The sequence below is a fragment of the Tursiops truncatus genome, chromosome 6 (assembly GCF_011762595.2).
Source record: "Tursiops truncatus isolate mTurTru1 chromosome 6, mTurTru1.mat.Y, whole genome shotgun sequence".
Taxonomy (NCBI): Eukaryota; Metazoa; Chordata; class Mammalia; order Artiodactyla; family Delphinidae; genus Tursiops; species Tursiops truncatus.
This window is the reverse complement of record NC_047039.1, coordinates 74,971,144-74,998,868: the sequence shown is the minus strand read 5'-3', so window position 1 is coordinate 74,998,868 and position 27,725 is coordinate 74,971,144. Positions and strand designations below refer to the sequence as shown.

Sequence of the window (27,725 nt, the reverse complement as noted above, 5' to 3'; positions counted from 1 at the left end):
AATGAGTCCACTGAGTCCATCTTTTGTGTCTTTTTCCCAAATGCACCCACAATGTAAAGACTTCATCAGGTAATAAGAAGTAACTTTTTAGAAGTTGCTAGCCAAAAGTTACATCAGTTTGTTTACTATGTAAAGGTTTTTTGATATATCTTCTGGCAACTCTTAATGCCCAGTGACAAAAGTATAGAACAAGCTCTTGGCTTCCGGGCAATTTTTCAATCTCCCCTATTAGATGCCATTATGACAAAGTCATAATTCTGAGCAACACTACATAGTCCAATGACAGCAAAAGATTTAACAACTGAATTTTGCTTAGCACATTAGAAAATACTCCATTATATAAACACAATTATATTCCACTGAATGTTAATAAGGTGTAGAAGTTGGAATGCGAACACTGGATCTTAGAAATGTGCAATGCAAACACCAAGAGACAGACGAGGCCAAGGAGTCAGTTTTATCTGCAAAACCACTGAAATGGTACCTTCCAGCCCAGTGCTTGAAACCAACTGCCTTACCTCTTGGGACAGGAAAGGAATGACTTGTGCACAGATAGCATTCAGCCTCTTGACAATCTCTGCCTGCAAAGAAAAGAAAAGAAAAAAAAAAAAAAAGGAAAGGAAAGCAATAAAGAGAACAGTCAGCTGGTTACAAATTCCCGAAATATTAACAGGATGATATTAAAACACACTTTATATTCTGGCTGGCGGATTTCCTAAGGAAGAGGAAAACTCTCATCAGCAAGCCCATTAAAAGGAGGCAGTGACAACAGTGCCACATTAATAGCACAATTTATTAACCAGCATTCATCTTAAAAAGTCAACCTTCAAGCACCAGGACAACATAGAAAGGAATTTAATTTTCATGACTGGAAATCTGCTTTCAGAAGCCTTCAACGGGACCCTTGTTCATTCTAATGTGGATTTACATAAAACCTTGCGTCTTTTGAATTTAGATGGTAAAGATACATTCTTCCCTATACCCCAACTTCCCTCACCTAATAACTCACTGGAGTTTGACATTTGCAGCCTTTGCTTTATTTAAACACAGGCACTGAGATTTCATGAGAAAGTCCCCAACCTCCTTAAAGAACAGCACCCAACCAACTCAGGTGAGCTGATTACTTCAGATCCTTAGTTATAAACTGTTGGGAAATGGCATGTTTTTGTCAACCATTAAAATTTCCAAATGTGTCCCACCAGGGTTTTCAGTGTGCAGAGGTTTAGAACATGCTAAAATCCTCCTATACTTAGCAGAAAGCAATTATTTATATATGGTGACTAACCTTGGGAACATTAATTACCATTGTACTATAGATCTGCAAAAGTCCCAATAATGTCAGATAATAGAGCGTATTCTCTATTAATTTGGTTAAGTGTTCAAATTTTAGACAAATAGGATTCTACAGTAAGTTAAAAAAAAAAAAAAAAGAAACGCCACCACTATGTTTTCTTTAAAAAGCTACCCAGGGGCTTCCCTGGTGGCACAGTGGTTAAGAGTCTGCCTGCCAATGCAGGGGACACGGGTTCGTGCCCTGGTCCGGGAAGATCCCACATGCCGCGGAGTGGCTGGGCCCGTGAGCCATGGCCGCTGAGCCTGCGCTCCGCAACGGGAGAGGCCACAACCGTGAGAGGCCCACGTACTGCAAAAAAAAAAAAAAAAAAAAAAAAAGCTACCCAGAACTTCACCTTAATTTACATTATCAGATGGCTCCTTATATACGTTAGTACGTGACATGTAGACAACAGGGTTTTTACACGCATATACACAAAAAACTTTTTTTCCAGTTTTATTGAGATATAATTGACATATGGCACTCTATAAGGTTAAGGTGTACCGTGTAATGATTTGACTTACATATATACTGTGAAATGATTACTGCAGTAAGTTTAGTTAACATCCATCAAAACAGCTTATTTTTTAATGATGGAGTGAGGAAAAAGGAGAGGCAAGAAGTGATAGGAGACAGAAAACATAAAGCAATTACTATTCCTGAGACATTCTTAATGTAAATTCCATCCAGGGTCAGTTCCTCATTTTACAGGAGGACAGAAATTCTCCTTTTCATGCCAAGTCATTACCAGAATGACAGCGGCACTCCACTTGTGCAATCTAGGTTTCCTTCTTTCATCAGCAACCCTTCTGACTTTGTGGCTATGCAATCTTTTAAATACCAGCACCTTAAAAACTTTGCCAGCCAAGAGAAAACACAAATTCACCATGAAGTTTCAAACCTAAGCTTTCCCTTCCAGCCTGCATTCCTAACAGGATGGACAAAAACCCAGTACCAATAAGCAGCAGTGAATAAGGACCCAACTGTGCTGACCTGATTTAATTTACTGCCCTGGCCCCGTGGAGCATTTAGCTATCCTTTAAGAATGTTTAAACCACCATGAAAAGCTGCAATGGGAATCACCAAACCACTCTCCACCTGGACCGAACATACCACAGTGGTTACAGGGTGAAATTCCAGTGCGAGCTGAGAAAATAGAGCAGCATGCACCAGACTGAAAGCACTAGTCTCAGAGGCATTTGGTTGTTAAGCTTTTTGTAGGCAGAGGTGGAGGGGGAGAGAATAAAAGATAATGAGATACTTTGGGGCAAACCAAACTGATGATTCTAATGCTTAGAACCATCTGCCAAGCATATTTTCCTCATTATGTTGTTTACATAAATAAAATAGTCCCTTGCTAGGAGGGTTGAAAAATGTGTGGGCACATAAGAAAACTGAGTTCTCTAGTTTGCCTACATAACCCAGGCAACAAAAACTACCCTAAGGAAACTCACTCATCTGTCAAAATAAAGAGCAAGAGGTACTTATTTGGCTCCTTTAATGTAGGGCCTAGGCCATGTTAAGTCTGAGCAACTATGAAAAAAAAATCTACATTTCCTTAAAAATAAATGTAGAAAAGCCAAAAAGTCGTTTTACTGACTCATGTATGTTAAGATACATACATAACAGAAAAAAGGGGGTAGAAACTTTCCAAACTTTTTCTTTAAAGGTCTCCTTTTGTCTAAAAGACTTCTTAATTTCTTTAAGTTGTCACGCCAACGGATTTTCCTGGTCAGGCTAATTGGCAGCAGGGGGGTAGGATGTGTGTGTGTGTGTGTGTGTGTGTGTGTGCGCGTGCGCGTGTGTGCGCGCGCGTGTGTGTGTGTGTGTGTGTGTGTGAGATTTCATAAAATTAAGCGGGTCATTCCTCACTTTGAAAGCTAAAGTTGCCTCGGAAACACTGCTGCTTCCATGGGCATCTAATTTTACCTCTTTTGTCCCACAGGACCCAGCTTTAGGGAGGCCATCATTTATTTACAGGCCTTTCCACTGGGCTTCAGCGATCAGCCAATAATACTGTGGACACACACTCCTAATGGCCTATGTTTTGAAACTGAGTCTAATCTAATGGCTGGGGCCCAAACTCCTTTTCCAGCACAGCCATTAAAGGATGTAGGTTATTGCTGTTGTCACCACTGATATTTGTCATTGTAATGTAATTAGGGCCCTAAAATGATGCATTACAGCCCTTGGCACAGCTTCTATTAAAATCTTTTCTTCTGCTCACTGAACTGCGACCTGCTTTCTGATGAATAACAGACAGACAGCTTTAGGGTAAGGAGCAGATTCATCAAAGAAGTATTTTTCAGCTTTGGCGAAAGAGAGGGGGAAAAAAGGCAACCTAGGAGGAAAAGCACCAGGGGAGGAAAAGCCACAATATACATTTGAATTTCATCTGACCACTTGAAATTCTGATTGCATCTGATGAATCTTGCTTAGACAATATATTTCCCAGTCTTCGAATCACATGGTTAATCAGGGCTCTAATCTGCTATCCATCAGCCTATGCCAGTGCTGTAGCTTCCAATCAAATTTATAGGTGATGCGGCTCATGCATCCCTGAGCAAGTACATTCACAGCCCATTTAAACAGGCAGAGATTCTGAAATACAGCTGTGAGGGTTAGTGGATGTTATCATGGTATTCAATGCTTTATGGAACTGCTAACTATTGCCTTCAGATGCCCATGATATTCCAAAATAGGATTAATGGCCTCCATAAAAGAACAATTGTTCATGCCAAAATATAACAAAATGATTGTTTTTGCAGCCATAGTTTGTTAAATACATTAACAATTTTGACACTTCTATTACGTTTTCTTCGATCCATCAATATATTCATGAAAAAGAAAAAAGTCCCACACGTACTATTTTCCTACCCTCAATTCACTACCATTCTATTTCCTCCTTCTATAATGTCCCTCCTTTATGCCACCCTCCAATAAAAAGAACCAATAAAAATAATGACCATTCCACTTAAAAAACAAAAAGCCTGTTTGGGCAAAATATTTTAGAAAAAGGCAACTTAACAAAAGAGGCATTCTATGAAATCCCTTGGTTATGCACTTGGCACATGAACGCAGACAGACTAACCGACCCCGAAGTGGTGACGGCCAGTGGACTAGCAGCATGACCGGTTAAGTGATGAAACAGACAAACAGCGAGAAAAACCATTTATCGCTTTTTTCTTCACACTCCAACTCAAGAATCATTGCAAAATTTATTAACTACCTTGCATCATGGGAAAGTAATGTCACACACTGAAAAGAATGCCACAGTTCAATCCCTTCATTAAAAAGTAACAAATACTAAAGCACACAATATCGGATATTTTCTTTATTACTTGTAACAAATTAGTTATTTAAGTAAGACAAAAAACTAGTTAAGCCTACACTTTTATTGAATTACATCCCCTCAAGTAGTCCTCATAAAAAATCTAATTTTTGATTATTTCTGCCTATGACTTCCTTAAAAAATAAATTTTATTTTAATGACATAATAAACTTGAGAGAAAGTACAGATTACTTTATCGAAGACAAGTATCAAAAGCAATTGTTCGTTTAACAAATGTTTGTGTTTTTGTTCTCTCATCAAAATAGGAACAACACTACTATATAGTATTGTTGAAATAAAACAGAGTAACAAAACATTACTAAGAAACCATTTCAGTAGCCAATGGGGTGGGAGGGAGGGGCAAAAAACCTATTAGAGTTTCAGGAAAACATTCTTAAAGAATAACATTTCACAACTGATTTGTTCTTGTACAGCAGTTTCTTTGCCAGAAAAATGTTTTAAGATGAATCTATGTATTGTATTAAGTGTTTTATCAAGAACATACACCCATCTATTATATTTAAACACCAAAAAGTGAAGAAAAATTCCCACTTATTCTATCCGAAATGCTTTTCAGAATAAGTACAAATAAGTCTTGCAACCCTCTCCTTCAATCCCTTTTACCACTACAGAACCAAGACTGCAATTTTTTGTTTCAATCCGAAAATATCTTGATTTGTTATTGATTTGTTCCAAATTATCTGAGAAACAGTACAACTTCTGGAAGTGATCCTGCCTGTCCATAGATGAAAAAGTCAGAAGACTAATGAGAAATTCTTCCCAACTTAATAAAAATCCAGACTACACATAGGAAGAAATATTCAAGTAGTACTACTTCTCTAAACTGACAGCTCAGTGTTTATCTTGTCATCAAATTTCAACTTGACAAAAGAGGGAAGAACATGTAATAAATAAAATTCTTTGTATTTTTTAAAAAAGCCAGACTGGAATAAGGCTTAGAGATTTAGACCAAAGGTACTGTCAAGCACCACCAGCAAGCTGGTAAACCAGATGCCTAAGTTATTTTGGTACAGGTGATTATTTTGCACAAAGTATTTTATACTGCTTAATAAAGCAATAAAATGAAGTAGTAACATTGTAAGAATCAATGTAATAGGACATCTATGAGTTCCCTAAAGGACTGATTCAAACTACTAAGACTTTTTTTTTGCGATGTATTAAGACAATCTGTAAAAGCTCTCATCATCCCACTTCCTCTAACAAGAAGGAGACACTGTCTCGGAGTACTCAATTAGTATTACCTTGAATGATACGGAAGTGCCAATATGCAACCATTTTTTTCTATCCACTCCCCCTCCCCGGTGAGTTTAACTAAAGCAATGATTCTGCTGATTGTAATATCTCAAGCAATGTCAATCTGCTTTGTGTTTTGAACTCATGTTTATGCTACTTTACTGCATGCCAATTGTGCTTTTAAGGTGCCCAGCATGCAGTTATTAACTGCATATACTGAGGTATCCCACTTGTTTGTCCTAACAAGATATTCAGGTGCTACTGTTCATGGTGCTAGTGTAGGAACACACAGGATGAGGTCTTTCCCAGAGAGTATCACAGAATACCTATATTTCACGAAACTATTTCCATCTATCCCCAAAGGTGAAGCTGTAGCTTACTGAAGCATTTTTGCAATGGTTAGAAAAAAGGGTCCCTTCCTCTCACCTCTTGAGCTTTCTAGACGGTCTTTAAGGGAATTCCCAGATATTTGCCTATTATCCTACCTACATCTTCCGGGCTCTGGTTATTGTGTTTAACTACTGTTCCAAATGTCAAGAGTGATATTTTATCACGGTTGAGAATGACAATCATTTTGCCTGACAGACATCCAGTTACTACCCCAAGGTCAAATCATTCTGGTTCTCAAGTCTGAAAAACACTGGAACCAATGGTAAGGTTATACTCAGCTCTACCAGAGGGGTGGGGCAAGGAAAATGGAAAAAAAGATGGGCGGGAAAAGTGGGATGTCAGGAGTAGGGAAAGCAAACGCCTTTCTCTGGTGGACTTAACCCCAGCCTCTGCAGAACCAGGTGGTCAGAGAACCTGATGACCGAATACCAAGACACTCAGGGTTCTGCACATGCTCATTTCCTCAGCACTCCTGGGCCAGTGTATCACACAGCAAGCCCTGCCAGCTATTTTCTGATTTCTCTTCTCTCTCTCCCTGTCTCTGAATCACTTTCTTCTTTTTTTTTTGCCCTACTCTTTCCCACTGACATAAATGTACAGGTGCCTTGAATGAGGATTTCCAATTAAGCATTTTCATTCTCAGCGATGGTTGGAGGGCACAAATATTCCTTGTGCCCATAGTAGGCGAAGATATTCACCTTGGTTTCCCCCAAAATGATTTCAATGTACGTGAGAAATATCTGAAAACAGAGGAATTTGAATACTGGAATAAAACCAAAAAGAAAACAAAAACAATAAAGGGTCTTACCAAGCTCTCATCAAGGACACCTATTCTCCAGGAAAGCAACAAGCCACCTTTCATACACTGAGAGCCATGCTCTACTTTTCAGTCTATGCTCTTAGGTTGGGCTAAAGGCTTCCTTGTCTACTTCCTTCTTGTTTATCTCCATTTTTCAACAAATCTTCATCTATATCCATATTCCTCAGCACTTCCTTTTCTCTTGTCCTTTCAATTCTAGAATGACCTCTATTGGTTTCCTCTTCCTCCTCCCAATTACATAAAATGTCAACTCTTTGAAGCCATCACTGCCAAGGTACCCTTCCATCCCCTTCAACTGTTTTCTCTGTTTAATAAAACAGTCAGCTCTTTTCAAAAGCAAAGTTTTGCTCTTCCGCTGTTTGCACTTACATCGCCCTGCCAAACACGTGCCCTACCATACAGGTCCCGGCACAGTGGGGAAGCGCATCCACAGGGCCCGCCAGAGATCTGACCCTGGCATCAAAAAATGGGGGTGACCAAAGCCTGGCAAGGGTAAGGGAGAGTCCCTCTGCCTGGAGCCACCTCCCTCAGACCTCGTCATGGCTCACTGCCTACTCATCATTTCAGTCTCAGTCCACAGGACCCCTCCTCAGACAACTTCACTCAGCATCCTCTGGGGCTCCTTCTCCCTGTCACTCTCCAGCCCATTACAGTCTTCTTCACAACATTCATAATCACCTGAAATTACCTCACCTATGTGTTTTTTTTTTTTTTTTTTTGGCAGTACGCGGGCCTCTCACTGTTGTGGCCTCTCCCGTTGCAGAGCATAGGCTCCGGACGCGCAGGCTCAGCGGCCATGGCTCACGGGCCCAGCCGCTCCGCGGCATGTGGGATCCTCCGGGACCGGGGCACGAACCCGTGTCCCCTGCATTGGCAGGCGGACTCTCAACCACTGCGCCACCAGGGAAGCCCTCACCTATGTTTTTGTTTACATGTACTAGTGTAGTGCTTCTCAAACTTTAGTGTGCATACTAATCACTTGGGAATGTGGTTAAAAATCCAGCCTAGAGTGGGGCCTAAGAGTCTACACTTCTAACAAACTCCAAAGTGACACTGGCACTAGGGGTCTGCAGACCAACATTAGGTCTGCAGCAAGGTTACAGAGAATGGAGGCTCAATGAGGGCAGAGAGAGATTTGTCTATACCCCAGTCCTGGTATGTAGAAGACACTCAAAAATATTTGTTGAGTGACCAGAAGAAACTGCAGTCCAGGTTCGGTGGTTGGAATCTCCTAAAATCTTTTGCAAGCATGCTAAAACTGTTTGGGAATAGTTATAGCACTTCAACCATAAAGGAATACCTGTCTAGAAGACCTGCTTATACTGATTTGGTCTGCTTACCTCTCCAACAACATCTTTTCTAGCATTTAGGATGCCATACTGCTCAAAAAGAATAATAAGTAATCACAGTGGGCCACAAAAGGAAATGCAAATCCACTCTGGACAATTCCTGACTGATAAGTAAATGATTAAAGCTTCCATTCTGAAACCATGGCAGGATGTGCGTTTTAAAAGATCATTTGCGAAATGCAAAGGAGATGCCTCTCAACCTCCTTCCCAAGATTATTCACCAGACTGTGATCACCTGACACACTGGAATCGGGGTATGTGTTAGAAGGCACACTGGGAGGGCACCTTGTATAGTGAGTCATGATAAATCTCCCCAACGGGATCTCCAGAGTGAATCAGTAATGGCTGAAGAGAAGGTCCTAGCCAGGGACCAGCACCCCTCACAGGTCTCACAGGAAGAGCGATTCCTGACAATTCCAGGTGTAGTGGGTCACAGGGGTTACACACATGAGCTCAAGTGTAGACCAGCTCGGGCATATCAACCCTGCTCAAAACGTGGACATTTAGTGGCAGGCTTGGGGAGCGACGGGCACAGCCACAGCATGAGGACCCCTAGAGAGAATATGCCACTGGAATCCCTTCCAAACAAGGTCCAGGAATTGCTGCAGCACCACACTCATGGGATCCCATGTATGGATTTAGATACGCGAATCCACTCCCCACAACCCCAGACAAACCTGTGTGAATATGCTCACTTACAGAGGGTTCTAATAATTAGGAAGCCTTTACTTAGAATATACTACTTCCTTGCCTGTTTCTGTGGAGTTTTCCTGTCATGGGTGCAATGTATGCCCCACAGAAGTCCACTATCACCTCACTGATTCCTCACCCCAACTCTTTAGTGACTCACACAGGTACGACTCCTATACACTGGGAGAAGCTGCCTGTGACAGGCTGCTTAAGAAATTAAAAAAGAAATCTCATACCACAGACTAAGAGCTCTCTATAATCAGAAAAACAATAGCATTTTCCCTGTCATCAGGCTCACATCTGCCTCTGCTTGGTTTCTTCTTTGATACTTCATTAGGCAGTTGAGAACTGTAAAGCACTATTTGTGCTCATCTGTCATCTGTTTGTGTCATCTGTTTGTGCTCCTGTATTCCTAGCTACTTTTAAAATGTTTAGCAAGCTGCTTTTTATTGTGCAGGCAGTTTAAAAATTTTCAGCATGTGAACCTTAGGAAAAGCCAAAACCACGAACGTAATACTGCCTTTCCGTCCAGTCAACAAATATTTATCAGGCACCTACTATCTGTCAGGCCTACTTTAGGTGCTGACACAGGGACTGGAGACACAGGAGTGAACAAGACGAATAAGTCCCTGCTGTCATGGAGTTCACACTGTAGGGGCAAGGAGACAGAAACAAACATACACATATATGAAGAGGAATTTCAGATGCTGAAAGGTGCTATGAAAAAGATAAAATGGAGGGTTGAAGAGAAAAGCCTGGGGAGAGAGGAGATCTGGTTTGAATGAGATGATCAAGGAAAGACGAATAAAGAAGCGATTTAAAAGCTGAAATGTGGCTGGAAGCAGCATCACCCAAAGCAGGTTCTATACCAAGTTCTGCAGATGTCATTAACAAGTATGATATACATAAAGAGCTCCTTGGTCAGATGACCTCACAGAGTTTAAACAAAGTTAAACACGATTCTTTTCCTGCTGACATCCCACAGCCTCTCAATTGACAAGGTAATAAATCTTTGAAAAAGTGTACATAAAAATGCAGTACTAATCAAACTTCTCTGACTATGGAACCCCTTCTTCTCAAAGCTCTTAGAGGAGATTACATTTCATGGGAAACATTGAGCTGGTCAATGGTTTCCAGCCCTGGCTTTACACTAACATTAGTAGTGGATCCTTCCCAAACACCAACGCCCAGGCCTCACCCCAAGCCAATGAACTCATACTCTCCAAGGGTAGAACCCACACGTCAGCATTTTATTTGAAAGCTCCCCAGGTGATTCTAATGTACAGGCAGCATTGAAAGCCATTAAGCTGGAGCACAGGATGCATGCAATGAAAAAACAGAGTGGAAAATAAGGACAGAAAGGGTTCACAGGGGTCATACTGTGGAAGGTCCTGAATGCCACACTAGAGAGCTCGAACTTTATTTGGAAGACAGCAAGGACCTATCAAGGACAATTCCTAAGAAAGCTATGATAAATACCAGACAGGAGGTCAAGACACTCCAGGGCATTTCTGCTCTCCACCCCCTTCTTGCCACTGATTGTACTTGAGTGGCTGTGGAAGGGCAGAAGAGATTTATAACCACAAAACACACCGCAAGAGGAAAGATGGAGGATGAAAGATAATTTCAGAATAGGAACAATATGAATTCCCATAGCATCACAAACGTAGGAAATTCAACAAGACATTTTCAGATATCAGCTCATTCATTCACTCCGACTCTAAGCTAGGAGCTATGGTAGAATCAGAGGTAAATGCCGAATTAATCTGGACCCTTTGAAGTTTTTATAATCTAGAATAGCGGAAGACTAAATGGAAATAAACACAATAACGGACAGCACGTGGTACCTAGGTGGTACACAGAGGAGCCAGAGCAATGCAAGGAGGAGAGCGGAATAAACCCCTTCTTGCTGAAGTCATTACAGAGGCTCTGGGGAGACAGCAACATCACGTTAGCCATATTAATTCCACAGTTTTTCAATACTTGTCTCTATACTGCCAGGCACTATGTTACCCTCTGAGAAAAGAGAAGGGGAACAAGACAGGATTTATGGAGCCCATAATCTAACAAATGAGACAGACACTGAAGAAAACAAAGTGCAAGGTATTTTTAAATGCTTAACAGGAGACACTGTTTCCCTGAGTAACTGAGGGTGAAGTGAGTATGCTAGACAAAGTAGAGAGCGGCAGGGGAAAGGGCAAGAACATTCCAAAAAAGGATCAGCGTGGGACATTCAGAGTCTAAAACTGGGACAAGTGAAAGGGGACAAGATGAGGCTGAATAAGAAGATCCAGAAGAACCCAACGTACTGGGATTATCTCCACCCAGGTTAGGCCAGTTAGGAGACAACCAGATTACTCGTGGTGAGAGTCATCACCATGTCTCACCATGTGGTGGCTAAAGGTACTACTCGTGACCACGATCAGTATCGTGGTCCTCTGCATCCCAGCGTTCATGGATGGTTACCTCTGGGCCAGATATTTCACTTAACTGTAGACCAATTTTAAGAGGATGACTTCTGTCCCCATATTGAAGCCACAGAAGAGTAAACTGGTTAAGCCATTCACCACGATCAGAAAGCTGGAGGAGCAACTGAGAATAGATTCCAAGAGACCAGAAGACTGACTGGGTGTGGCTAATAAACGAGAGGGAAAGGCAATCATAACCTCCCTCTGGGTTTCTGGCTTGAGAAATCGGGTGGATGCTGCTGGCATTTCCTGAGATAAAAATCTCTGGACCACAAGCAGACTTGTGGGGGAGGATGTCATTTGGGGACATGTTGAGTTTACGTACTTGTGAGACATTCAAGGGAAAGGAGGACTTGGTTACATGCAATGGTCTCAGAGGAAAGATCCAGGCTGCAGAAAAAAATGGGGATTCATCTACTTAGCAGAGCGGTCAAGATCACCTAGGTAAAGGGTAAAAGAAGAAGAGGAGAGAGACTTGTTGGAAGTACTGGCTAGATTTCCTGGAGTGGAGAAGGGCCCTTGAACAATGACCCAATATAGATAGATACAGAAGTGTACCCAGAGCTCCCATAAGCCCAGATAAGGGAGCAGAGAAGGCAAAGGCCGCAGACACGGCAATCAGCCAGGAGGCCAGCACAGCCATCCCAGCATGACAACAAGGGTCTGATGGGAAGTGATGCGGAGGGCAAGGAAAGGAGACAGGCTGCACAGGGAGAATCAGCGGCATGCTGTGACGTCAATAGATTTGGACAATGAAAGGAAGTAAGGAATCCATGATTCCATCCAACACGTAAAGCTTGGATATGGCACTACCATTCATTAATAAGATAGGGGAGTCACAAGGCTGATTTCAAGGTTTACTTGGGGGGACAGTTATGGAAAGGCAAGGAAAGAATACAGACTTAAGTGGCAGAACATTCTGCAAAGCACACCAGACATTGTGAATGATAAACTGTGCAGTGCCAAATCCCAGGTTAACTCTAATTACTAATCCAGCGGAACCATGACTTTAAAGCAAACCCTAAGTGATTTGGGACTCCATTTCTACAACCATGAAATGGGAAGAATGCTGCTGCCCCACATCTCACTGGCAGAAATATTTATGAGAGTAGGCTTATTAATATAATCCCTTAAGGTAAGTAAAGTGGTACAGTTTGGTTTAAGACAGACTGAGATTAGATAGTGTTACAAATTGAGTAGCTGTATTGTTAGGTATCGATTGAAGCTTAGGGCTCTTCCTGTCTCTCAATTAAGAAGACATCCCTCACTAATTTATACTACACGGGGGAAGGGCTGCAGATATAAAGAGGGGTGGGAGGACAGACTCACCAGCACAGTAATAATAAAGGACAGTGCCTTCCGACTGATGGAAAAGAGGAATGAGGTCAAAGGCCTGGCCCCAGAAATTTTGCTGTTTCTCCAGTTTCGTGCACTGTGACCCAGAAAAGACATTCTCAGTATTTATGTTTCGCTACTGGCAAAGGATCTCTCTTCCTCTTTTCTTGGTAAACAGATACTTGCCCTGGATGCAGTAAATTTTATATACAGTAGTAAAGAGTAAAGAATAGGAGGCTGGGGGCAGAGGAGGAGAGGGAGAGGGGAAGTCAGGCTCAACTTCAAAGCTTCTTGCAATTTAAGGCCACAGGTAACTGTTAAGTGAGACTTACAGAAAACACATTCTTTCTATTAGGAAGATGGTGAAAATGAAAAACAAAACTTCTCTCTAAAGCAAGTTATTAAATTAAGAAGTCAGAAGTACTGAGAAGAATTTAAACAAGTTTTGCATTAACCAAAACACAAAAGGCGGTGCCTCTCAGCTTCCTTCTTGTGACTGTGTCAAACTCCTTGACTTAATATTTTACACACGTCGAACTTGATCTTACCTTTCACCTAACTTGCTTTTACTTTTTTAGTTTGGGGGTTACACTTTCCTTCATTTTATGAACTTCAATTTGTCTATTCCTAATCTATAAAACAACCCTGATAAACCTGTTGATTGAACATTCTAAAGCAGTGCTACTGAAAGCAGTCAGTCCCCAAACTGTTATCCATCAGCAAGATAATGGGCTCATGCCAGAATTAAGTCAACTACTGTTTACTTCAGCTAGATAGGTTTTTTTGGTTGTTGTTCCTCGGTTTTGTTTTTTCAACAATAAAGACATTCCTGATGAAGGGGGCAGTGCATTGATTTATGGTCTGGTACAAGCTCCCCACCATAACGCCCACCATCAGCAAATAGTGCACGGACCTGCCCCAGTCCATGGACCACACTGAGTAGCACTGCTCCAGAGCAACATTCCTACGATACAAACTATAACTTCTCATTGCCTGGTAGTTTAGGTGATAGATATTTTCCTTCAACACAACAGAACTCTCCAACACAGCTCCAATAAGTGGAGCATTCCCTGATCCCCTGCCTGGTTTGTGTAGAGACGCAAGTGTCCACAGTTAACATTAAACTATGTAAGGGGTAGGTGATGGTTTAGAAATCAGTTCTGCAGACACCCCAGCCACAGGGTCTTCCCACAAGATCATGCTGCCTCCTAGTCTGATGCTGTGCAACAACAAACAAAAATAAAATACCACAATTATATACTGTATTCTTTTTTCTAAATGACAGGGTTAAAGGAGAGCATGACAAATGTTACAGCTTAAGAATGTTTTCACATCTTTCACAACAAAATATACTCCAAAATTGGAGTTCTCCTTGCTTTAACTTGTTTCTTTTTCTGCAAAGAATGTGCCAACATGAGAAACCAAATTACAACAAGATATACTGCTTCATGATTCTGTTTGCCCATTTACCCAAAATATTGCTCAGGAATTAGAGGACAATATGAGCAGGGCAGCCATGAAGGACGAGAAGAAAGGAGCCAGAATTTGAAAGTATAAGTACCTATCAGACTGGGGTCTCAGTGAGCAGAGAGGGGCAGAAATGAAAAGTGCCCCTCCTCTCTCTAGCAATGAAACAACCCCCAAACATCAGCTGGAGCTCAGCCAAGCTACCTAAGCAAGATACCATTAAAATTACTTCCATCTGCTGAACTGTTCCAAAGATGCTTGTCTGGAACTTAAGCAAAGAGAGGTTACGCAGAGATACCACACTACCTATCAATCTTGACATCCTAAGTGGAGAGTCTCATTCAAACAGCACACAGACTCCCATGTACTACAACAACTACACCATGGAAATAAAAAATAACAGATTTGGAAGAAATTTCGGAGATTTTGGAGAGCCTCTGGCTCCTTGCTACTAAAAACGTGGTCAGTGGACCAGAAGCATGGGCATCAATGGGGCATCAGAAATGGACAATATCAGGTACCACCCTAGACTTGCAGCAACAATCTGATTTTATCATGATCCCCAGTGATTTGTAGGCACATCAAAGTTTGAGAAGCACTGCTCTGGTTCACTGGTTCTCAACCCAGCTGCACATCAGAATGACCCCTGGAACTTTTAGAAAAATACTGATGCCCAGGCCCCAGGCTGGGGAGCCCAGGACCCAACATCTTATAAAACATACTGATCCAGTCCTATTCCCTTGTTTTATGGATATAGATGAGGAACTGAGACTCAGAAAAGTTAGATGATTTACCAAGATCACAGGAAGTTAGTGGCTGAAATAGGAGTAGATCTAAAAAATACTTAGGATTGTGTTGCCCGTAAAAAAAAGCTGAAGAAACTGTAAAGTTACCAATAAATCAAGCTAATTTTAAAGATCTAAGGTTTCATTTTGGTATATACTTTTTCATACTTTTAAATGAAACCAAAACATACTTATGTTTATTTTATGTATTACCCCTTGAACCTTGGCCAGTTTTTTTCGATGCTGGGGGTGGCAGGGGGCATAATTCTCCATCAGCCACAACACCATTGGTGGAAACACAGTGAAGACTCAGCTTTCGGCTTCTGCCTAGGTCACAGTGGCAGGATTGTGGCTGACTCTTTTTCTTTCTTTATTTCTAAAATCTCTTTAATGTGAATATACTATTTCTTTAGGGAAAAAAAAAGAAAGAAGAAAGAAAAATAAGGGGAAAAAAGCATTCCGAAACCACCTTTTAAAGATCTCAATTTAACTTAGATCGAAGAGTCCAAAAACAAGGACAATCGCTGTGTTCTAGTAAAAGCGTCCAAAAGTAGTACAGAAGTGATACTTGGCATACCTAAGACAAAAAACTTCTGCCACGGGCTTCCCTGGTGGCGCAGTGGTTGAGAGTCCACCTGCCGATGCAGGGGACACGGGTTCGTGCCCCGGTCCGGGAGGATCCCACATGCTGCGGAGCGGCTGGGCCCGTGGGCCATGGCTGCTGAGCCTGCGCATCCGGAGCCTGTGCTCCACAACGGGAGAGGCCACAACAGTGAGAGGCCCGCGTATCACCAAAAAAAAAAAAAAAAAAAAAAAAAAACTTCTGCCACAACTGCTGACCCTTTTGGTGTTGATGTCATTACATTTAAAATGCCCATAAATTAGCACTAGATACATGGGGGTGAGGCGGGAGGTATGGGTGGAGTGAAGGAAATTAAAAGCTGTGGTCAGACTTGAAAAAAATACCCCATAAAGCAACGTATGTTTCTGACAGTTGAAACAGACTGCATGACAGACAGCAAAACCACATTTCCGCATGTTTTTTTTTTTTTTCTGGAATGGATCTGTGGCTTTATGCCACCAAGCAGTATTTTGGTTTACCAAAATGTACTCTATGGCCTTTTTAATTTCATGTTTACTTAACTTTCCTTACTATCACTGTTGTTCTCACTCAACTACAGCAGCTTAAGACAAGTGTCTTAAAGGAGGAAAAAGTTTAAAATACAGAATATGCCTCACATTAGGAAAAAAAGAAAATTAACCACACACATGTAATTCACATTGACTAAAGCATCCGTTGTAATTTTGGTATATAGCTCATACATAATGGACAATGGGAGTAATTATTGAAATATAGTAGTTTCTCAAGACAATTACAGACTCAGCCTCGCGTTTACATAAAATTTCTCAACACAAAAAAGGATAAAGAATCACTGACCTATTCACAGTTTTTGGCCAAATGATAGAAAATAAAAAGCAACAGAAGAAAAGAATGACTGGAGCAGAATTTCCATAGCTGATGAATAATTTAAAGGATTCTGTACCTATTTTTAATGTCAAAAAAAAAACGTTAAAAGGAAAAAAGCCAAAATCAGATAATTTGCAAACTCCCACTATTATATCTATATAAAGGTAATGGCAGTAATCAAGCAAAATGATGAAGAAAATCTCTCTCATACACTGAAACAAAGGTCAAACACCTTCCTTAAAATGGTAAGTTCCTAAAACCACTGACCACAAAGGGCTGCCTGGCAAAGTCCACTGTGGTCTGGGTATAGAATTAAGGCACAAATACAAATCTTGCTGAAAAAGAATACCTGAAGTTCTTGGTAAGAAAACAGACTTGGCAGGAGATGAAGGGAAGGTGCTGATATGAAGGCAGGGGAGAAGCAACAAACCCCTGTCCTTCCCTCCTCTTCCGTGTATCACTCTTCCTCCTCCCTAGGCACCTCATCCCCTAGCATAATCAAGACCAAGTTTCCCCTCCAAGGTCTCTTTTTCTATTAATGGCACCTTGATTCTGAAAGTCTGCAGAGGTCAATGTTTTAGGCCTTTCTCTGTTCATTTCCACACCCCTCATTCAATGAACTGCGGGGGTCACTTGGGTTCCTCCTTTCCAGTACCTGTCACCTCTTCAACCCAGCCTCTCTCCTTCATGTCCCTCTCCACTCAAATCATTTCAACCACCATTTACTGAACATTTTCTGACAGGCCCCATGCTACTTGCTGAGAATAGAGCAAATAAACAAAACCGACACAGTCCCTGCCCTACTGTCTTCCCTATGCTTTCCCTCAATAGCCCATGTAACAGAACCAGCATTTAAGGCCTTCCATAATGCTTCCCAAACCCACCACCTCAACCATTCTCTCCTCTACCAACCAACCAAGCTGGAAATGGTAACCACCACCTGAACATGGACAACACTTTCCTGTCTCTGTGCCTTCCACTTGGAATCCTCCCCTTTCCTTTCTTCCTGCCGAAGAGACCTCCTCCTCTGAGGTCCCACTAAAATGTCCCTACATCCTCTGTAACAGGATTCTTAATCACTTCCAAGCCAGAAACACTTCCTCCTCTTCTGCCTATGTCACAAGTGTGCCATCACCACACACTGCCATGTACTATTCACACTGGTCGAAATGCCATTAAAAGATTAGAATCCATGGAGGCAAGAGTTCTACCTCCCCTAACTCCCTAACCCTCAAAGCACCCTGCACAAAGTCTGAGGTCAATTAGCATTTGCTGAATGAACGATTATAAGCCACCATAGCCTTTGCGTTCCATCTGAGGTATCCAACACTGCCAACTCCTAACCATGCAACTCTCCCAGTGAAGGAAGAATAAACAACCTCGTGAGGATTCAGTTCTTTTTCAGGTTTAAGTCTTTAGGTTATAATCTTAATCTCTGTAGGTCTAGTTCTAAATATTCAATTTGAGAAGCTAAAAATTTCAATTTAGAAAGTTTATTTTTTGCACGAGCTTCAAACAAACAAACAAAAACGACAAATGCATGCCCCCAAACTGTGAAATCAACTATCAAAGAAAAAGTGGAATTTATAAATCTTGGGAAGTTGGCATGAATACCACCTCACAATACAAATCCAACAAAGATCTTACCAAATTTTTTTCTATATACGTCCTAAACTGATGCAAAATATCCTAAATTCTTGCTTAGATTTTAAGAAAATCCTATTGGCTATGCTTAGATCTCGTTAAAGTATGTCCTAACAATGGGTCTCCTTCTTAAGGTCAGCCATATCAAGCACTTGCAAGTGAGCTGCCGTTTAAAAAGGTTGTTGTACATAAATGTACTATGTGTGGCCCAGTCTCCCAGATCTGAAACCTCAAAAATGTAAACAATTTTTTAAAAAAATTTTGAAGGCTTACAAGGAAGTAGAGCTGTCATCTCCACATTCCTGGAACCTACATAAAGGAGAAAGTTTAAGGACACTCTGGAATAGTGCAGGACACAATTTTTCCATTAAAAAGCCCAAACATACACTCTGTCTTCCCCAACTTGGCCAAAAATTGCTTAAGCAAGTAACTGTGGAAATGACACCATGTTTTTTATTGGCCACTTTAGGTGAACTATAATATTTTTTGAGGTTAACCAAGGTAGACATACTTAGAGGTAATAAGCCAAACTCCCAAACAGTTCGACATGCTCCCCCAAATCAAAAGCCTTTAGAACAGTCACCCGCCTTCATAGCACGGCACAATGGAATATGCGAAGGGAAAAATTAAGCCCCAATAAAACATGTTCATTGAACAGTGCCCAAATATTCAAAAATATAATAAACCCATGTGAGTAGACTCCCAGGCTACTTAGAAAACTCAAGACTCCATTTTGTTTATCACAATGTGGTCAGGACTAGACAAACTCAAGCACAATGCACTTTGACCCAATCAAGAAGCTAAGTGAAAGAGCAGAAGGACTATTTGGTAGCAAGATCTGCCTTGATTTTTCAGCTGGGGTAGATCAGGCCAAGGTGTTATGCTGAATTCTCAGGTGGCCCAGTCTATCCTATCTTGGTAATAACCCAACAGGTATCCCAGAGAATGGCTGAAATACTGGGACTGTTCAGCATGGACAAAGGAAGGCTAATGAAGGACAACACTTTTGAAAAACTGTTACCTAGAAAGGAGCTAAGAAGTAAGAGTGGGACTTTCCTGGCAGTCCAGTGGTTAAGACTTCGCCCTTCCAATGCAGGGGATTCAGGTTCAATCCCTGGTCAGGGAGCTAAGATCCCACATGCCTCACCGCCAAAAAGCCAAGACAGAGAACAGAAGCAGTACTGTAACAAATTCAAGAAAAACTTTTAAAATGGTCCACATCAAAAAAACTTAAAAAAAAAAAAGAATTAAGACTAATTCTCGGACCCTCAATGGGTAGCCAAGACAAATGGGCCTCACTTAAAACAAGAAATTTCCAATGAAAAAGATGATTACAGAAGACCATGTAACACCCTCATTCTGAACCTGAAGTAAGAACCCACCACCACCACCAACCCTACTTTGCTAATCATCATGAGAACAGCATAAGAAAACGTGAAAATACAAGTATGGTTTGACAGGTTCTCTCAAAATTATGTAATTAACTAGAGAAGCCAGACAAGGCTGACGCTTGGCCGCTACCCATTAGAATGCCAGTAGCACCTCTGAGCTGTGACAACCACAGATATCTGCAGATGCTGTCAAATGTCCTTGGGAGAAAGGAACTGCCCTGTCTGACACCACTGCTCTAGAGAAATAGTTCCCAAACTCCTCCATTTGGGTCCAGGTTTCCTCACTGGATCAGTGAGTGCTATGAACTCTCTTCTCCCACAGAAGAAGGCATACAATTTTGCATAGAAGTTCAAGGACTTTGTGGATACTTTAAAACCCAGCCAAGGACCCCCCATCTGGACCTCCATTCATCTGGAGATGAATCCAATCCTAAATTTTAAAACTGCCCAACTGCCAGCTCAAGGGCCTGTGGCAGAACTGCAATGAGAACTCCTAACCTCGAACTGCCTACCGAGGCCATCGTTACTCTCCCTAAGAGTCCTGCCTAAGAGCTCAGAAACAAAGCTTATATACTGGTGGTTGACACTCTACTATAGGAAATGCAGTGCAATGAAAAATTAAACCATCCCTTCAGTTGCTCCAGCGTTTCCTCTGTTAAGTTCCAAAGACTGTTTCAGATGCCAGAAATACAGGAGTAACACAACACATTCTTCTTTTGGAGCTTATATCTTAGCGATGGATCTCTACTACGATCTCTACTATGATCTCTACTGAGCTCTACTGTGTCCTTGATTCATCAAAGGTCAAGATTATACATTTCCCCCTTCTTTTATTTAATTACAGTTAACTTATTATAAACCAAGCTGAAAAGTCCAAACCTTCTCTAAGTAAAGGACAATGTGAGAAACCCAAGGACTTAAGATCTCAAGTTCATTGTAAGCCAGTTTACAGGCCTGCAGTGTCATCAGGGTAAACCTCAGCTAAAGAAACTGACATCGGCACTGGATTCTGGAAGGATAACTAATCCCAGGAGCTAATTACACAACAGGTAATAAACTACTACATATACACCCACCTCTTAACACTTCGGGAGAAAATTACTGGATCACATTATAATTCGTGTTATTTCTGAAGTTGTACGATTAAATTTTCTAACACTATACATGCCAAATGAAAAGCACAAAAGCTAATCACTTTAAAGCAGCACTGGAATTATATTATATACATATAAAATACATATAATTTTTGGGAATTCCCTGGTGGTCCAGTGGTTGGGACTCAGCTTTCACTACCGGGGCCAGGTTCTATCCCTAGTCAGGGAACTAAGATCCCGACAACCGCAGCGTGAACAAAAACAAACAAAAATAAACTCTGAAAACAGGTGTTAAAAGGGACTTTCTGAGACTAAAAAGAAGTCTCACTTCTGTTCATTGGGTCATAGAAAATAACCAAAACCAAATGGTCATTTTAGACCAAAGGAACTAAAAGAGATCTCAGTGTTCACTTACACTCCAATTTTAAGCTGAGAAAAGTACAGTCCTAAGAAGTTAAGGTACTCAGCAATAACACACAACTGGTTACTGGCAAGGTCGGAACTAGAATCTGAATCTCCTGACTCAGTCAAGTACTTTGGGGGAAGCAGCAGAGCATTTGAAATGTCTGGAGAATTGACAGAAATATCTATCACACCAGTGATCTGAAACTGAGCCAAACCCAGGATCTATTTTACTGGTTGGCTGATCTCAAGAACTTATTTAATTTCTATGTGTCTCAGCCTCCTCATATACAAAATGGAAATAATAATATACAGTAATAACCTCATAAGGTTATTGTAAGAATAAAATATTATCTGCACAGCAAGCTCTCTAAAATCACTTACTGTTACGATTACTACTCTTGTAACGACACGGTACCATGTCCACCAATAAAAAACTAAGATATATTCAAAGTTCCTTGTCCCTTGAAAAGAAACAGAAGCCTGCGTCTTTACTGATTTGGAAAGAAGTTAGCTAAACACACCACGGTATGGCTAAGATCAATATCTCCCCACACTCACTCAAACCACATGTACACAGACCTATTAATAGTAAAAGAATTCTTCAGATACACAGTGACAGTGATAGAGTGATGTCTAAACTGAATTTTAAATTCAGTTAGGAAAGATTCATGTTTTCATCTTTAAGAAGGCAAATTCCACATGCTAAAACACATATATTCTACTTAAACTAGCCTAACTCACTCCTGAAAAGCAAACCGAGCTCAGTTGCTTTTACTTTGTCTTTCCACTTGTCATTTTTCCACAAATTTAACAAGTAGGCACCACAGGCCTAACGAGGCTTGGAAGCTCAGCGTTTGTTATCCTACAACCACAATATGCCCTTAAAAATATTAAATCGCGTGTATTCTTGGCTAGCTCGATCTGAATGCAGGGATTCCCTCACTCACCAAATATTTCATGACCACCTACTGTGTGACAGGCAGTTCTCAGCACTGGGGACACAGCAGAGAACAATAAACACCCCTGTTCCCACGGAGCCTTACCTTCTAGTGGGAGAGAGCAGACTGGCAAGAAACAAGTTCACATCTAGTGTTTGCACAGTATACTTTAGGAATGCAAAAACAGCCAGTTTCATTAAGCGCTCTGCTCAAAGTGGACCCAGACTCTGTATTTTAATTTGTGATCCCAAGCCTCCCTTTCGGCGGGGCCTGGACTCTGGGTGGATAGCAGGGAGGAGAGGGAGGCTCTGTGCTCGCACACAAACACACAGATCAGGTCTCTAGCTAGAGTGACACTCTAACACTTCTTGGATGGACGGGCCGGTAGCGTCTCCATCGTCTCGTGTTGCATGCAGCCGAGGACATCCCAGAAACAGGCGCACTATTTGCTGATTGGAAACAGCGCGGTCAGTGAAGGGAGCCCTGGAAGTGAAGTCAAGAAACCTACTGTTTCCTTTTCTGCCAGCATCTCTCGCTGTGCCACCTCGGGTGTCCGCTGACCCGCGTGAACCCTGGTCTCCCCGCCCGCAGGCTGATCCTCCTGTACCGTGACACTGGGCTAGTCTCTTAAGCCCTTAAGCCTCGGTGTCATCTGTTCAAGGAGGGCAGTGGAATGACAGTGCTTGGCAAACTGTCGGGTACTCCACTGACAGAAGCTATTTAAATAAATACATGGATCCAAGCTTGCTACTTGCTTTACAGGAACATCAGAAAGATTAAGGAGAACATATAAAGCGCCTTAAGCTCTCTGTAAAGGAAGGGTGTTACAGGGTACTAGTGCTCCTAATTTCTACAATTCTTTCCAGTTATATTTCCTTGCATTTTCAAATTCTTTAACCAAAATAACCCACAGACCTTCAGAAGCAGAATACATATGTAGAAAATAAGAACAGAATCCTAATTAGAATAATAACAATTCAGTGAAATAAGCTTGCTAGGAAATCAGAAAGTCAATATCCATCTTCCTTGCCTCAGCCTCTCATGCCTAAGCTGCCGGGGCTAAGACGCAGCGGGCTGGCCAGGTTTTATGTGGAGCCCAGTAGAGCAGCCAGCCTTTCTTTCCATCCATCACAGAAACTCCCTCCACAATACAACCGTGAAGTATTTGTGGGCAAAATCCTCAAAAATGATGACAAAGTGACCCATGCACCAGAGGACCTCAGAGGTGTCTGGGGGTCTTTTTCTTCCGCTTCTTTGACAAACCAGCTACGAAAACCCACACCTTCCCTTTGTCCCCCTGGACGGAGTACTGTCACACACGGCAGCTCTCTGAGGAAAGGTGGGCTCAGTGGTAGAGAAACCAGCAAAAGCTTGGCATAAATGCTGGGTCAAGGCCAACGAAAACAGAGAGGGCATACAGATTTGTGTTGATGAATGCCAGCCAAATCCCTCTTTACAGATAGAAAGCAGCTACCACTGACAGCTGTTGCTAAGGCAGAGTCAAAACGACTCTAATTTTCACTTCTGACTAAAACTTCTCAGGCCCGTCCCCCTTAGAGTGAGTAATTTGGTGAGCTCTGTTTGCAGTGAACTTCCTCTGAACAAGTCAAGTCCTAAGTCTCACAACCCATCATTATCAGTATAAATACTCAGTTGCCCACACCTACACGTGCTGCCTCCAGCTTTTCTCCCACAGCCCAGCTCACAAAACTGATCCTAACTTAGCCACAGGACCACTGGATCCGCCACCGCAGCTAAAGAGCTAGAGTTTTTTAAGAGGAGGTATGGGGAGGGATCAAGGGAAAATACCTTCTAAAAATCACATCCCTTTCACCGGCTCTGCAGTGTCATGTCAAATAAAAATGTTCTCACTAAAAACAAACACAAATTACTTCTCAATACACATTTGAAACACTTAATTCCCAAATGACTTTATCTATTCTATAGTACAAAAAGAAAAAGAAAAAAAAAAAAAAAGAAGTAAAATTCTAGGAAAGACAAAACGAAGAATGTGAGAACAATGGGCCAGTGCCTGCACTATCTCGGCTTCACGGAGGCTGGAACTGCACCTAAAAAGATGCATCTTACCCCTCAGTCCACTAGGCCAACCCGGCTCAAAATGATATTATTCAGGATACAAAGAATTTTGCCCAGCAAATAAAATAAGCTAAACAAAAATAAGCAATATCCAGTAGGGATTAAGGGGCAGTGACAAAGGAAATATCCCTTTGTTTGAATGCTGCAAAGAAAGCCTTTTAACAGTATAAGCAAAACATTTGCCTTCATTTAAAAGTTTGAGTTGTGTGCAATTTCCTGCATCTAAGAACCTCTTTCTGAACTACAAAGAGGCCACAAAACATCACATTTTCCCCTCCCAGCTTTCCCCTTCAAAAACCCACAAGACGGTGATTAACAAACAGCCCGTTGTCTTCAGGCACAGTTTTAAAAGCCACAAGGAAAAGATAAAAGTTAAATGGAAAAGCAAGTTTGTAAACAAATGAGAAATAGGTTACCCAGGGAGGAAGTAAACTCATCTTGATAAACAAGCAGCTCTCCTCGCCCCATTTGTGGGAGACTCCAAGTGAAAGCGACCCTCGCCCTCTTGCCCACTGACAGTCCCTCTTGCCCACTGACAGTAGTATGGATGGAGAGTCCTGGGCCAAGCCTTCTGGCCCTGACTCTAGGCAGAGCTGCAGGGGTCTGGGTATAAGCCTGAAGTTCAGTGGCTCAAGGACAAACCCAAGCACTAGCCCAGCCTCCCAGGGGCTCTCCACTCCAGAAATGAGCTGGGGCCTGAATCTCCAACCCAGGGCAGACCCATCTCCCAGCAAACACCCTCCCAGGCAAATTCATCTGTCCACTACCTAATAACTGTATCACCTTGCGCAGATCTGATTCTGTTTAATCATCCTTTGATGGGACATAATCCCTTTCTTAGGATCTTTGTGAGAATTAAAGAATGTTGGCAATGGGCCCAGATCAGTGGTAAGCACAACCCAGATATGTAATAAACATTTACGTCCACTGAAAGGAAATTCCAATTCCACTCAACAAACACTGCTTCAGGTGAAAAATCTTCAGGTATTCTACAAAACCTCAGAAAGAAAATTAAGAACCCAACATGCGAGAAGAGAAAAAGGGGAAACACACGTGATCCAGAAAATGCTCCTAATTATGCACATGCCCTGACAGGTTAAACTTCCTCCTCCAGATCCGCTTCTCCTGAAGGTCCTGTGACATGTAAAATGACAGCTCCGTGGGTCCCGCCCAAGCCACTGCCCCTTGGTATCAACTGTCCTAATGCTAGAACCTCTGTTTTGGAAAAAAATTAATTAAAATCTACATATATCTAGACTTACAAAATAGGACTTAAGTTGGCCCTCATCCCAAAATGTTCAAATCAGAGAGGCAGGGGAAAATTTACCACCAATAACCTCCATTTGGTTAATTACAGAATACTATTGAAGGATAAGTAATCTTAAATTAGAAAGGGTGGCTTTAAACCTTAATGAAAAACAAATAAAAACACAACCCCCTCCCCATGCTCTAATTGTATCTGGAGTTTTTTGCACAATCATCAAGATTTCACTTGTAATCTCTCTTTGAGAATTTCCAGTCCAGCAGTGTCCACCACCGTTCAGCCCCTCTAGATTATTATTTCCTAATTTTATACAACAAAAGAAAGTTCTGTCAGCAAAATTTTCACTGGTTTATTAGTTACTTTCAGCTAGAACTTCCCACCTTCGATAATTCACTTTCATCATCACACAAGAGTTCAATCACATCCATTCCTGAAAAAAATAGTCACTGCCTAAGAATACAAGTCACCTTTTTGCCTATCTTCTCAAACACCTACTCCTACATCTACTCCTCCATAGCCAAGCATATACCATCTAAGACAAGAGATGTCTAAGAAATTAGTAATGCTCCAAAAAAAAGTTTTCTTATGGGAAATCTGGTCTAAACACAACTCTAAACAAATTGACTTCCACTGCAAGCACTGTCCCCAAATAAATTTACTGCACCCTAGAATCAAGTACACTCAAGGCTGGAATGCCATGCCAGTCGTATATTACTTCAACCTCAATAAATCTCTTTTTACTCTCCAAATCCTCGGCTGCTTTCTGAAATAGTTCACCAACCTAATTAACAACAGCTTCCTCTGCAACTGTGGCCTTGATTTCACTTATTTACACATTAACTGGAGCCTCCTTTTGGCCAATCCAGTCTATTCTCTGTACCATGCCGAGCCTTTTATCTGTCCTGGACAGCATTTTCTCCAGCAGATGAAGTAGATGCCGATTGATTTGCTGTCGAGCATGGTAAATTAATAGCAACAAATTGCTGAGGGCCCCTCTCGCTGCTCCACCATGCTTCGGCAGTTTTGCTTTATTTGCTCCATGATGGGCAGCAGTCGGCCTCTTCAAGTCAATTTCTTCTTAACAACCTGCAATACTTTTCAATGGTGAAAATAGAGCTGTTCCTTGTAAGTCAGAAATCAATATCCTATTGCCCTTAGAAAATGCTAAACAAGCAGTATTGGCAATCCACTTGGTACTAGAGGGTATCAGATATAATGCAAATCCATACTGCTTCCCTCCCTGTAGTTATTACAGTTTGCTAAAAGGTTCCTAATGTCATTTATCATCATTTACCATCGACCAGAGAGGCTATGATTATGATATCCTGTCAGTTGGCAAAGCCCTTTCATTTCTATTCAATTAATATTTTAGCAGCACTTAAATGGTTGTGGCCCAAGTCTCATAATAAAATTTACATGGCTTGTAGTGAAACAGGAGTTCTCTTGCTCTGAGTTGAAAAAAAATAATAATTGTATACGTACACTTATAGGTCGAATTTGCATACCCATTGTTCCTAATCTACAACCAATATTCGCTTTTTAAAGTGGTAACTGCCGCTGCCAGATTAAATCAAATTAAATCAGGGCAGTCTTCTTTAATTACAGCATTACGAGTGAAGGATGGGAACAAGCAGCACTTAGCGATGTTATCAACTGCATGCATCACCCTGCTCTGCCCACGGTCACTGACCCATTTAGAAGCCACACTATAGTTATAAAGAACAATCAGCAGAGGGGAAAAAAAAAAGTAACAACTAAACCACGGGCCACCTGTCCCATCCAAAACAAAAAACAAAAAAAACCCAACTTAGATGGAAATCCTTAAGGAATAAAGGCCAATGTTCTTTCATTTTAAAAAATCCCATTATGAAGATATCACAATGAAACGCGTGCCATTTCTAACCATGTCCCATTTGTCATCTTCACTTTCATGCTAGAACTTAAGACAGTGGCAAAGCATTAATTCACTTTATAGTCTAGAACACTCCACTTTAACCTTTCTGGGTTTTTCCCCAGCTTTATCTGCTCAGCTCTATCGATCCTACTAAAGATTATCAGAAATTATATTCATATTTTATGCTCTAATTCCATGTCATGTCACTGAGTTCCCCTTTAAAAAAAAATCAACTAATTCTACCAGACTAATGCTATTTACTCAGTTACCAAAATTTAAATTAATTATGTTCTCAAACATAATTGTTA

The 27,725-nt window shown here is 41.4% G+C and overlaps 1 protein-coding gene across 12 annotated transcripts in view; it reads right to left on the bottom strand.

Moving 5' to 3' along the window:
- Positions 1-27,725, bottom strand: part of TLE4 (TLE family member 4, transcriptional corepressor) — a 152,873-nt gene that overhangs the window by 118,383 nt on the left and 6,765 nt on the right. For 8 of the 12 annotated variants that reach the window (XM_019949028.3, XM_019949029.3, XM_019949033.3 and 5 more), the window contains exon 5: positions 519-581. The exons of the other annotated variants lie outside the window; for them this stretch is intronic. In XM_019949028.3, the coding sequence (XP_019804587.1) occupies positions 519-581 (63 nt within the window). The remainder of the gene's footprint in view (positions 1-518; positions 582-27,725) is intronic. 12 annotated transcript variants of the gene reach the window in all.